Source organism: Lathamus discolor, chromosome 13 (assembly GCF_037157495.1).
Source record: "Lathamus discolor isolate bLatDis1 chromosome 13, bLatDis1.hap1, whole genome shotgun sequence".
NCBI lineage: Eukaryota > Metazoa > Chordata > Aves > Psittaciformes > Psittacidae > Lathamus > Lathamus discolor.
Genome location: NC_088896.1, coordinates 12,966,332 through 12,979,938, shown reverse-complemented (window position 1 = coordinate 12,979,938; position 13,607 = coordinate 12,966,332). Strand labels below are relative to the sequence as shown.

The window sequence follows — 13,607 nt, the reverse complement described above, 5'->3', positions numbered from 1 at the left end:
GAGGAGTCACAGATGGTTCATTTTACAATAATGTGAGCTCCAAAAAAGAGCAAAATTTGGGCTGCCTGGAAGCAGTAGCTTTGAGGATTTTGCCCCACCTTGATAACAGCCATTAAAATAACAGTGAAATAAGCATTGTTCTCCTGTCTAGGAAAGAGGACTGTGCATCGTGCCAAACTAGATTTGGATTTTATTTGTTGTTACGCTGCCGTCTCTTCTTCCCTCCCTCTTCTCCTTTCTTCACTGAACCTTAGGTGGATGTTGGTACAACAGAATAAGTATTTTCTTCCGCAGTTGGCAAGTCAGCTATAAGCGGGAGAAGAAATCAAACTTTACGATGACTTTTATATTTTTTATGTCCTTTTTCTTTCCCCCTCTAAAAGCTTACAATCTTAATGGACAAAGATGTTTTTGCAGGAAAACAGTAGATAAAATTACTTTAAAAAGAAAAAAGTTGTGCAGCTGCCAGGGATGGTGGAGAATGATGACTAATACTTTTCTTCTTTATTAATTTTTGGTGGTGGATTAGTGAGATGCTGAAAAATGTTTTAAATGCAATGGAGAACAGTGTTTCAACTTCAGAGTAACATTGGTAATAGGATTAAGCTAACCTGATACCAGTAGGTATGCAATACGTAGAGAGCAAGGTTAAGAAGGTGTAACATTATTGGAGAAAGGAATTGGCATCAATAAACAAAACAACCTTGTCAAATGGCTGCTGTGGGAGGTGAGCACAGGTATAAAGTGATGAAAGTTGTTACTAGTCAATAATAAAGGGATTGTTAGTTATTACTGGCCACCAACCGAGTGAGTCAGCAACACAATTATCATTGCCAAAAAATATTGTGTAAATCCACTGAGGTGGTAGCTTATGCTTAACTTAGATGTCTTTTGGACTGATATGTTGGGGTGGGTGTTAGCTTGCATTTTTAAGAGTGGGTAGAAGCAATCTGGGAAGAATTCACAGAATTCCATTCAAGCAAAACTGTGGCGTAAATGGAGGAAAAAGGGTGGTTGGATCCAGCAAAATATAGCCTTAAGAAAACAGAGAATCCTGGTTTTTTTTCTCTCTTTATCTTCTTTGTCCCCTTTTTTTGACCTGTTGCTTTCAATAGCCTTGCTCATCAAATTCAGTAGGAACAGTCTGTTCTGTATATTTGCTGTAGTCCAATCTCCTTTAAAACAGATTAGAAATAATTTTATTGATTTTTCTGCTTCAAAATCTGCTGGTGTGCCATGCATAGTCTAAAAATGCACTATAGAAAAGCAGTCTCTAACACAGTAAAATAGTACAATACATCATTTGTGGGTAATGTCAGTCAGCTTTAAAATGTTTTTTCAGCTTATTAGCTGTGAAGAAAGATAAAAAGCATTGTTGGTAGCCGTAACCTAGACTGGTTTGGGTTGGAAGAGACCTTAAAACTCAGCAGTTCCAATCCCCTGCCATGGGCAGGGACACCTTCCACTAGTGCAGGAGGACCAAGCCCTGTCCAGCCTGGCCTTGGAACACTCCCAGGGATGGGGCAGTCAGAGCTTCTCTGGATACCCTGTGGCACCCCTCAGCACCCTAACAGGGAAGAGCTTCTGCCTAAGAGCTCACCTCAATCTCCCCTCTTCTAATTTAGAGCCATTCACCCTTTTCCCATCACTAGTTGCTTTTATAAATCTATTAGATTCACTGTTTAATCAGGGAGGACTTAATGATTTTTCCTTCTCCTACTGTTGTTTTTCATAGCAAATTATCTCTGTCAGCTGCTAAATCTGTAATTTATACATTATTTTAGATGTAGGCTTTTGGAACTCTTTGTCAAGCCTAAATCTCCCCAGTTCTTGGTGTATAAAAATCCTCAACTTGTGGCTGCTCTTACCCATTCACCCAGCTAAAATTAACGTCTTGGCTCTTCTATACTTTGATGACTGCAGCATCTTTTTCTCCAACTTTGACAGTCTTACTCAACTACATTCATGAGATGTTAGCAAAAATTGCTTTGCTGATAAATTTCAGTCACTTCACTGTCTCAGAAGAACATTTTCTCAAGATTTGGACAGTTTTTCTGATGCTGGTACTCCAGGGAAAGAGATGCAGGATGGGAAGGAACAATCCCAGAAATAATATCTAAATCTTTGTCTCTAAATTGGAGAGACATCAATTTGATAGATGGACCACTTGGAGGGTAAAGAACTGGCTCGATGGCAGCACGTAAAAAGTTGTGGTCAATGGCTCAATGTCCAGCTGGAGACCAGTAGCGAGTGGTGTCCCTCTGGGATTGGTGTTGGGACCGGTCTTGTTTAACATCTTTGTCAGTGACATGGACAGTGGGATTGAGTGCGCCCTCAGCAAGTTTGCCGATGACACCAAGCTGTGTGGTTCGGTTAATATACTGGAGGGAAGGGATGCCATCCAGAGGGACCTCGACATGCTTGTGAGGTGGGCTGATGCCAACCTTATGAAGTTCAACCATGACAAGTGCAAGGTCCTACACCTGGGTCGGAGCAATCCCAGGCACAGCTACAGGTTGGGCACAGAAGAGATTCAGAGCGGACCTGCGGAGAAGGATTTGGGGATGCTGGTCGATGAGAAAATGAACATGAGCCAGCTTCAGTGTGTACTTGCAGCCCAGAAACCAACCGTATCCTGGGCTGCATCAGAAGGAGTGTGACCAGCAGGTCGAAAGAGGTGATCCTGCCGCTTTGCTCTTGTGAGACCTCACCTGGAGCATTGTGTGCAGTTCTGGTGTCCTCAACATAAAAAGGACATGGAGCTGTTGGAACAAGTCCAGAGGAGGCCACGAGGATGATCAGGGGCTGGAGCACCTCTCGTATGAAGACAGGCTGAGGAAGTTGGGGCTGTTCAGCCTGGAGAAGAGAAGGCTGCGTGGAGACCTCAGAGCAGCCTTCCAGTACCTGAAGAGGGCCTATAAAGATGCTGGGGAGGGACCCTTCATTAGGGACTGTAGTGATAGGATAAGGGGTAATGGGTTAAAACTTAAACAGGGAAGTTTACATTGGCTATAAGGAAGAAATTCTTTCCTGTTAGGGTGGTGAGGCACTGGAATGGGTTGCCCAGGGAGGTTGTGAGTGCTCCATCCCTGGCGGTGTTCAAGGCCAGGTTGGACAGAGCCTTGGGTGGGATGGTTTAGTGTGAGGTGTCCCTGCCCATGGCAGGGGGGTTGGAACTAGATAATCTTAAGGTCTTTTCCGACCCTAATTGTTCTATGATTCTAATGTTTCAGTCCCCTGAAATACGAATTGTATTTCTCTCCCTAGAGCTCATCACCCAAAGAGCAGAGGCATAAAATAGAATCATAATCACATTATCATCTTGCATGTCTCTCTTCTCACACTTAAATTGTAAGTTTTCTGCTTGAGATCCGTTATTTCCCTGCCCCCAGTGCAGAACTGCTGCAAGTACTACGGTTGTGGCTCTTGACTGGGTTTTCCAGGCACAGTGGTAATGCCAGTAATAAAGTTGACTTATTAGACTTACCTGAGTAGAGAAGCTGAGAGGCTTCTCTTAAGAGCAGAGTGAAACGGGCCTATTACTGCCAACTTGTTTTGGGGATTAGTTTCTCAGCAAGAGCCTTGTGCTTTTGACTAGTGTTTCTCTCTTTAAATGAACAGCCAGAGTGGAATGGAACTTCTTTTGTCTGGATTTTTAGCATAAGACTGAGAAGTCCAAGATGCCCTTTTGGGAGCACTTGCCTATCTGTTCCCAGAAGGGATGGACTGGATGAGGTAATCATCTCTTCTACTTCAGTGTTGCATGTTGCATAATTCAAGTTACTCCACAGATGTGAATCAAGATAACTGCTGAAGGAAAGAGGAAGGGTAAAAGAAATCAGGCAACAACTTCTGTGGTGTTGTGTCCTGGCTGAGCTACACCTCGGCTAACCAGAAGACTTTCCCTCAGCCCACCCCAACCTCTTCCAGCTACAAGAAGGTTTTATGCCTGAGCAGTGTGTACATGGGAGAGAGGTCTGTTTCTTGCTCAGAAGCATTGGGAACTCCTGAAAGAGACTGCAAAACCATGCCTAAATGAAATGCCTTGGGTTGGAAAAACAGCAATGCTTATTTTAAGAGTACACTTTAGTGCTGTTTTGTGAAGACAATCAATCACCAGCAGCACTTAAGCAGAGAGCCTGCATGGGACTATGGAGCACAATATGAGATGGAAGGCAAATGTTAAGTCTTCCATAGCAAAGTCATGTCTTCAAAGTTGTTACGGCAGACTTTTAGCTATTTGAGTACCCAGTTTTCTTTCTTTTTCACTTGTTAAAATCATAAGCTGGTTTGTGTTCGAAGGGACCTTAGAGCTCATCCAGCCCCAACCCCTGCCACAGGCAAGGACCCCTTCCACTGGAGCAGCTTGCTCCAAGCCCCTGTGTCCAACCTGGCCTTGAGCACTGCCAGGGATGGGGCAGCCACAGCTGCTCTGGGCACCCTGTGCCAGCGCCTCAGCACCCTCACAGGGAAGAGCTTCTGCCTAAGAGCTCAGCTCAGTCTCCCCTCTGGCAGGTTAAAGCCATTCCCCTTGGCCTGTCCATACAGTCCCTTGTCCAAAGCCCCTCTCCAGGTTTCCTGCAGCCCCTTTAGGCACTGGAGCTGCTCTAAGGTCTCCCTGGAGCCTTCTCTTCTGACTGAAAAAGTCCAGCCCTCAGCCTGTCTCCATAGGAGAGGTGTCCAGCCCACACAAAAGCTCTAAAGCATAATTTGTGTATACTTACCAGAAGGATTATTTAAGGAAGTAGTGTAAATGCTTTCTACTGCTTTTGTTCATGCAACTGCACTTTTATTTATATGTCTATAGGTATAATCTCAACAGCCTATATATATATAAAAAGAACCCCCGTATATGTGGGGCTGCCTCCCTCCCCTTAACTTGCCTACTTAGGATGTACCAACTATAGTTTCAACTTAACTGGAACATTAGGTTAACTTGCCTTCTCTCTGCTTAGTTGTTAATATATTTTAAGTGTAATAGAAAAGAAATGTGTTGACTGTAATATGTGAGCTGTCATTTGGTGTTGTGATTTGTATAGATGGCCTGCTGTGCTATGTGGCATGATGTTCTCTTTTGGTGTTCGACATTGGGGTTTTAGAGTGCAGTTTTCTTGGGACGACAGCTAAGCTATTTCATCCCATCTGGCCAACTAGTCCTCTAAATGTATGGCAGTGCAGGCTCCAGTTGGAAAAAATTTATATGTAAAACTTGCTTCTTGTTTCAGGTATTTAAAATAATGTTAAGTTGTATTGCAATCTTTGTGGTTTTGTGTGGGTTTTCTCCTCTGTGTGGTGGGGATTTTGGGGGGTTTTTTTGTTTGTTTGATTTTGGGGGTGGGGTGCTTGTTCGGTTTTGTGTTTGTGTAGTTTTAGTGTCATGTTGTTGCCTGTCCATCTGTCCCCCCCCAACTTTCTGATTATTGATTCTTAAGTTAGCATTTAACTTTGTAATGAGTGTAGAACTTGTTTTGCTACCTCTTAGGTTTGCCTTGTAATTATGTATTTTACTGTATGTATTTCATCATTTCTCCACCCACCTCTGCTCCAGCATGTTAATCTTCCTTCTCTGCTTGCTGACTTCACAGCGGCTCTGCATATAGTAGAGCCAGACCTGTTAGCTTTGTAGTTGTCGTGTAGAAACTGGTGGTTCTTGGAGCCCTACACTCCTTCAGGATCAGTTGACCCCACAGATATTATGGTCTGTTTGATTGTCTTGTTTTTTCTTTCTTGTTGTTTTTGGTTTGGATTTTGGGGGGAGGGGAGAGGGTTGTGGTGCCTTTCTCTTTTCAGTAGAGAGTCCATGGGCTGTTCCTGTGTGGGTGTTTCTCCTGCAAATGTGCTTGTTTGTCACAACATGTCAGAAAGGGGAGACACATATACCCTTCTGCTCTGTGTGAAATCTTACTAGTCTTACTGCTTTGTGGATCTCAGCAACAGGGAGAAGTTAAGAGATGGAGGACGTGGTGATTGCAGGCATAGCGGGAAAGCTGCCAGAATCTGAGAACTTGCAAGAGTTTTGGGAGAACCTGCTTAATGGAGTTGATATGGTCACAGAGGATGATCGGAGGTGGAAACCAGGTGAATGCTTATTGTCTCTTCTTTTGGAGCACTGAGTTCTGACCATTTTAGAGGAATTATCCTATGAAAGGATTTATTGGATGCAAAACCCTCCCAGAGCTGAATTCTATTCTGATATGTCAAGAAATCCAGGACCAGAACACTTCCATGAATGTTACATCCCATGCAGTAGCAGCTTATAAATAATATGTAGCTTACTTCCAAAGAAAAGAATACTAACAGAGCAGCTAGGCAGCTTTAATCTTGTACCAGTTGTGATTGCTGTGGCAGCAAGACAACTCTGATATTTTTCTGGGTTCAGAAGTAGCACAGGCACTCCAGTCCTGTCATTTGTGGCTTTTTACAATGTTCTATTTTGTCTTGATTGTCTTTCTGAAGTGTTTGGCACATGTCTGTCCAATTCAAGCTAGCAGTTTGCAGAAGTAAAAGGTAGCTTTTGTTTTTCTTCTAACTGATGACTGACTGGAACCACCGATATGACTGTTTATGTGCTCAGTACAACTTTCCAAAGCAAAAATGCTTAAACCAGATAAATGTCTTTTGCTGCCATATCCAGGAGAGTCTTAAAAATTAGTTTTTTTTTGTTAATGGAGCATGCTCATTTTCAAATGATATTGAAAGGTAGGTAGGTGTATATTCATGCAGCACTCTGGGTACTGCAACAGGAAAGTGAGGTTTCATGACTAGTCAAGAATCAGCTGTAGTTATTCTGTACTTTGTCTCAGCTGGTAGCTGCTTCAAAACTGATGTATTCGCTTCAAAACTGGTGTGTTCTGTGACTGTTGAATTTTTCTTCTCAGGAATGTATGGACTGCCCAAGAGAAATGGAAAGCTCAAGGACATAAGCAAATTTGATGCGTCCTTTTTTGGGGTTCACCCCAAACAAGCTCATACAATGGATCCTCAACTTCGCTTGCTGTTGGAAGTTTCTTATGAAGCTATTTTGGATGGAGGTAAATAGCTGAGGGATTGAACCAGGAGAATTGTGCTGTGCTGTCTCTGATCAGCAGGTACAGACATGCACCTCTGTGGTGGGGTCTCTAACAGGAGAAAACTGTCACATTAGAGATGAGACCAAAGAACTGGTCTAACTAACTAACTAGAACAAAGCTGTTTTCTCTGGAACTCTAGGAAGTCTGTGCTGACTGCCGGTGAATCTGTACCTGCATCATGTGGTACAACCAGTACAGCAGAAGCACTTAAACAGTCAACAGTGCTTGAGCTTTTATATATTCTGGTCTACTCTAATATTCCAAAATTCCTTTGTTAAAGACATATTTGTAGTGCAAAAGGAAGATGACTTGGTCAGAAATCTCATCCATGGCCTAAGTGAATGGCAGATGGCCTGGTGTATTCCTGTCTGTTGGCCAGGTTCATAGAAAATTTGTGCTATTTGATTCTGTTCTATAGAAGTTTTGTTGAGGAAGTGTACCTTCAGAAATAGGAGCCTCTTATGTCCATCACTGCTAGCTTCTTGAGCTTCTGAGTTACTTGCCCACAGAGCCAAAAATATTATTCTTCATGTTAATCAGTTTCATGTCTGAACATAAGCATATGGGGAAAAAGTTGGAACCACCTCACTAATACTGACACATTAAAATTAATACTTGCTCCTCTGCTGCTGAGTCTGTCTGGAGACTTGAATATTTTGCTTGTCTCCAGGACTCCTGAAGTACACAGAAGAAACAGCAGAGATTGCTGCAAGTTGAGCTTGCTATGCAGTTTTTTAGAGCAGAATTGCTTCTTGTTCTGGTTGTTGGCTTTTGAGCTGAAGAATTTTCCTTTCTGTCTTGTACTCCAGATCTGGGCTTTATATGTGGATAGAGATAGATACTCATGTGCTCACATGACATTCCAAGTGCTTTAATTTTTCTCCCCTTCGACCTGCTTCTTTTTTCTGTACTGTAAGTCAGAAGTTAGCCTACCTGATCAGCATTTGTGTCTCTCATAGCCTGTACACTTTTTTTATACAAGGCTCTAGCAATGCTGAGCTAAGCTGAAAAGCTGCTTCTGGTATGGCAAAAGAGCCAGCATCAAGGTTCTGGTGGACTCTGTAATGAGACTTGTAAGGTCTGCAGTTGAAACAGGTAAAAGGTAACTATAGGTAAGGGAACAATGCTGCAGAGGACTGTCAGAAAGTTGGGTTAAGAAGAAGGTGATGAACTGGTGCCAGCATACCTGATATCTCCCCAGTTTGCCCCTCATAAGTTTGTCTGCTGTAATTTGCCACCTTCTATTCCTGTAGGCATTAATCCGGCCACCCTTCGTGGCACAGACACAGGTGTGTGGATTGGTGCCAGTGGGTCAGAAGCTGGTGAAGCCCTTAGCCAAGATCCAGAAAAGCTTTTGGGGTACAGCATGACTGGCTGCCAGCGTGCTATGTTAGCCAACAGGATTTCCTACTTTTATGACTTTACAGGTAAGTGCCTCAAGCCTTCAATACTGGTCAGTAACTGTGATTTGAGTGTGATTGTACCACAGTGTTTTGTAGAGGGGAATGGATATGATGATGTAGATCCCTTTTGGGATGAGAAAGTAGCATTCAACTATTGTAAGGAGGCATATGAGAAGCAGAAAATATAACTCTAATAAGACTCATTATAAGGCTTTTGTAGTTCTGTTGCTGTGGAAGGGTATAGCTAGCATTCATCTGAAAGATGATGTCAGGAGGCCTTCATAAAAAGGCCTAGTTTCTTTCCAGCCTTCAGACTGCTATTTGGTGTGAAGCTATGTACAAGTCAGCTAGCCCAGAGACAAACTGAGTAGAAAAGTTGACTCTTCTTGAGTAAAGTGGAAGAAGTGGGAGAGCCACCAAAATTAAGTGAGTAAACAGCATGGGTGTGACTAGAGTCATGTGTGGCATTGAAGAGTGGGGGGATTGGAATTGCTTTGAAGAGCAGCAGAGAACAGAGATAATGGCAAGGGTAGCACCAGAAAGGGTGAGAGTTTTTTCTTAGTGGGAATGGGGAAATGGATGAGACCTCCCTGTGAGCCTACAATACCTCTGTTTGATGGAGACAGAGATAGGAGTTTAAAAAATACCATTAAAGTCAAATTGTTTACAATTTTTTTCCACCTTTCTCATCCCTCATTATGTGGTAAGCAAGCAGAGGGTGATGATTCTTGTCTGCCATTTTATCAGCATTACTTGTTGCACTCTGAAGCAACTACTTGTTTAACATATTTTGAGTGTGTTTCTCTTGTGATCTCATCCTGTAGCATTTGGAGAACAACTCTATGAAATAGTAAAACCCAGGTTTTCTGTTTTCCCTTTCTGTTCCCTAAGGACCAAGCATAACTATTGACACGGCCTGCTCCTCTAGTCTCATTGCTCTGGAAAATGCATATAAGGCAATTCGTCATGGATGTTGCAGTGCAGCCCTAGTAGGAGGGGTCAACATTTTGCTGAAACCCAACACTTCTGTGCAGTTTATGAAACTGGGTATGCTTAGTCCTGATGGTGCCTGCAAGGCTTTTGATGCTTCAGGTAAGGCATTAGTACCAAAGCTTGTCATGTTATATGAAAGGAACTTGCTGTGGAGTCTCTGACCAGATACTCTCATAGTACAGCAGGGAGCTGGCGTTGTAGTTTTTCCTGGGTACACTGTTCAGGACATATCCTGGACCTGATCTGGTTGTGTGTTTTTTGAACCTGGAAAACTAACTGTGGGGAAGAAACCGTATGGCTCATTCCTCAGGCATTGGGGAGAGCAACTAGCTGTCTCTTGATGGAAAATTCTTATCATTGTTTGTGATGAGCAATGAGCCTTTCTAGGACTTTTCTTTTTTTTTAAAGACACAGATGTCATGCTCTTGAAGTTATCTGTTGTAAGCAGTAGCTCAGGAATGAGATAACCTTACTGCGTGGTGCTTTGCAGTGTTTCTCAGAGCACAGCACAATTAGTGACTTATTGTTCTCTGCTCTCAGGAAATGGATATTGTCGCTCTGAAGCAGTTGTTGCCATTCTCTTGACCAAGAGATCTATGGCTAAACGGATCTATGCCACTATAGTCAATGCTGGAAGCAACACTGATGGCTTTAAGGAGCAAGGTAGGTCTTGAGCCTCTGAAAAGTCAGATACCTACACAACTGTTCAGGCTAGAGTCTTTGTCATGAAAAATGGGCTGTTGTGGGGTTTGTTGTCTTAGATGTTGGAAGGGTTTTTGTGTTTTGTTTTGCAGGGGTGTTTTGTTGTTTGTGGTTTGTTTTGGGTTTTGTTGGGTTTTTTCGGTCATGCAAAGTTCAGAACCCTGTTTTGTAAAGAAGGTGAAGGAGAAAAGTGGTGATTTCTATGGCAGGACTAACAGGAATGTCCTGTTGCTAGTTTAGCCTTCCCCAAGACACCTCTGCACTGATAGAAGAAGTGTAGATGAGGTGCGACTATAAGGCTCTTTCTCTACTGCTGTCCCACTTATGGAGATACCAAATTTCACTTGTTCTGTTTGATGTAGATGTTTCCTAGTGTTCTGTTAAGCAGTATCTTTCCACGCTAGTCTTAATTCATTGGTTAAGGTCCATTTCTGGTACCCCGATCTTCTTCCAAAGATCCTGAGAGCCTTACTGTGTTTGGTACTAAGGACATTGGTGTAAATCCTGAAAAAGTTTCTCTTTGGGGTTTTTGGACCTGGTAGCAGTTGAAAGGGTGCTAAAATCAGCACAACACATGTCTGATACTAGAGGAATTGACAGCAATTTTGGTCCTAGGTGTGACATTCCCATCTGGAGAGATGCAGCGTCAGTTGGTCAGCTCTTTGTACAGAGAATGCAGTATCAGACTTGAAGAAGTGGAGTATATTGAAGCGCATGGGACAGGCACCAAGGTCAGCATGGTGCCTTTGGGTTTGGGGTGCTTTCTTCTCCCTTATTTTCTTCCCTTGCCACTTTTCCATCAAATTATTTGTTTTTCCAAAATGAACATATCTCCCTTCTGTCAGTTACAAGAATATGTACTGCCTCACCACTTCTGGATCTTAATTTTCCAGATTTCTCTTTTGTGGTGCGTCTCAGAAGTGCTAGCTAATAGTTGTCCTGATTCTCTTCCTACTAGGTTGGAGATCCACAGGAATTAAATGGCATTGTAAGTATCTTCCGTAAATGTGAGAGAAAGCCACTGCTGATTGGATCAACCAAGTCAAACATGGGTCACCCAGAGCCTGCCTCTGGGCTTGCTGCATTGGCCAAGGTAATGGGTGGCTAGAGAAGAAAAATTTGGGGAGGGAGGGAACACAACATTAAGTGGGGGTCTTAATGTTTGTTTGTTTTGAGGAAAATTTGCACTGATCCAGGATAGGCTATTCAGTGGTAATGAGAGGAACTCAGGTGATTCTCCTTAATGATCTGCTTGCTTCACCTTCAAATACTTTTAAAAGTATTCGGTGGCTGTTCTGCAAGCTCAACAAAAATTCCTTTGTGGCTCTCTGCTGTGCATCTGTCCCCTTCCCTACTTCTGTAGAGATTCAGTAGGAAAGGGGAACTGAAGTATAATTATACTCAGAATAAAGGCTTTGGGGTCACTTTATTAGTTATCCTTATACTGGACCTTCCAACAGAACTCTGCTGTAAGTTGGTTGGGTTTGAACAGTGTACAGGTAGAGGGATTTAGATACTTGGAGTAGTTGGCAATGACTGAAGACGACAGTCAGTGTGGCCTTTCAGTGCCAAAAGAGTAGCTGATTCTTCTGGCTGTTTGTCAGGCATGTATCATCTCTTCCTCTTCTCTCTTAGACTGGAAAAAAGTCAGGTGAGTTCTCTGGGATATGGCTACCAGCCTACTAACTACTACTGTAGGCAGACAATAACCTATTTACGCTGGCTGTTTAAACTGCTTAGCAGAGGGCTAGCTAATGTTCGCAGTTGGTTGTAAGCCTATTACCAACAGCCTTAGAACCACACAAATGGAAGTCACGTACATGGCCATTGCTAGAATTTTAGTCTCTTTAAAGTGGTTACTTTGATGTGAATACATAAAACTTGCTGAATAGATTCCTATGCAAATCGTGGAGACAGCAGTGTCTGTGTCTCTGTAGAGGGCAGTTTAACACCTCTTATCTCTTAGATTGACAACCTTCTTCATAGTAGGAACAACTGAGTTGTAAATAAACCTCTCCATCCATACTGTTGCATGTCATAAACTGTTTAGTGCAGTTCTGCTGTGATCTGTCAGGACAGGACCATAACTCTGAGGTACTGTTTCGCCATCTGTGTTTCTTAGGGGGTGCAGGACTGCAAAGATAAGGCCGACAATCACTTTTTGAAGACTTCTTTGACACCATGTTTTCTCGCTCTTTTTTCATCAGTTTTCTCACTTAACTTTGTATCAGAACTTACAGCTACAGGCAAGAGCCCATGTGGCACCCATCATGCCTGCTATATCTTTTAGTTAGGCTTTTTATGAAGTTACATTAGGTCTTGTTGCCAGATCTGGGATCTTGAAAGCACCTGAAGCTTTGGAGGGATACTGAAAACTCTGTCTCTCTCGTTGATCGTTTGAAAGTTGGACAACACTTCCTAGTTTAAAGTTTGACAGTTAAATCAGAATGGCAGTTCAGGCACCCTTGGGACCAGGCAAGAAACTACACCAAGCCTACCGTCTCTTAGACAGTAACCATCTCTCAAAGTCTGCAGTTTCTGTAAATGTGCTCTTTTGTAATTCCATAAAACACTCTCATATGTGAGAGGTCAGTTAGGAAAATGGACCTTTAAAATACCTGATTTCAGACTTTAAGAGAATCCATTAATTACGTGGATAGGTAGGAAAGAAAGTAGAGTTTGCCAAGGCCACTTTACTTAAAATTCTGGTAAGGGAGGTGAAAACTCACCTGCACGTTTGAACTACTCAACCTGTTTAATTACTTGCTCTAAAGTAAAAACAAAGCCTCTTGGTTGGGTGTAGTAGGTACTACCACAGTAACATCAATGCTGCTGTTCTCTGAAGCATCCCTTTATCCAAACACAGAGAGCTCCTTTAATGTATGCTACATGGTCATTTGTACTAAGCCAGTAACAACAAATAGATGTTTGTATAAGAATGTGGAGCACAGAACACTTTTTTTTCCTTGCAGGTCATTCTTTCTCTGGAACATGGGCTGTGGGCTCCAAATCTTCATTTCAATACCCCAAACCCAGATATTCCTGCCTTACAAGATGGCACTTTGGAGGTTGTTTGTAAACCAACACCAGTGAAAGGTGGCCTCGTGGGTATCAACTCTTTTGGCTTTGGAGGTGCTAATGCTCATGTCATTCTGCGGCCAGATAAGAACAGACACCAGCCTCTGGAGACTTGCAACATGCCAAGACTGGTTCAAATTTGTGGCAGAACCCAGGAAGCTGTGGAAACATTAATTCAGGAAAGCAGGAAACATGCAGGATGCAGCCCATTTTTAAGCCTGCTCACTGATATCTCTGCAATTCCTGTATCCTCCATGCCCTACAGGGGCTACACGCTGGTTGGCAGTGAGAGTGACATAAAAGAGGTTCAGCAAGTTCAGGCATCAGGTAGACCGCTCTGGTACATCTGCTCAGGTAGGTG

General features: G+C 42.8%; 1 protein-coding gene across 1 annotated transcript in view; it reads left to right on the top strand.

Annotated features, from left to right (window-relative positions):
- FASN (fatty acid synthase) overlaps nucleotides 1-13,607 on the top strand; it is a 44,413-nt gene that overhangs the window by 1,919 nt on the left and 28,887 nt on the right. The window contains exons 2-9 of the mRNA XM_065694055.1: nucleotides 5,932-6,078; nucleotides 6,879-7,031; nucleotides 8,324-8,497; nucleotides 9,365-9,565; nucleotides 10,007-10,129; nucleotides 10,784-10,899; nucleotides 11,127-11,261; nucleotides 13,141-13,600. Coding sequence (XP_065550127.1) covers nucleotides 5,952-6,078; nucleotides 6,879-7,031; nucleotides 8,324-8,497; nucleotides 9,365-9,565; nucleotides 10,007-10,129; nucleotides 10,784-10,899; nucleotides 11,127-11,261; nucleotides 13,141-13,600 — 1,489 coding nt within the window. The 5' untranslated portion in view covers nucleotides 5,932-5,951. The remainder of the gene's footprint in view (nucleotides 1-5,931; nucleotides 6,079-6,878; nucleotides 7,032-8,323; nucleotides 8,498-9,364; nucleotides 9,566-10,006; nucleotides 10,130-10,783; nucleotides 10,900-11,126; nucleotides 11,262-13,140; nucleotides 13,601-13,607) is intronic.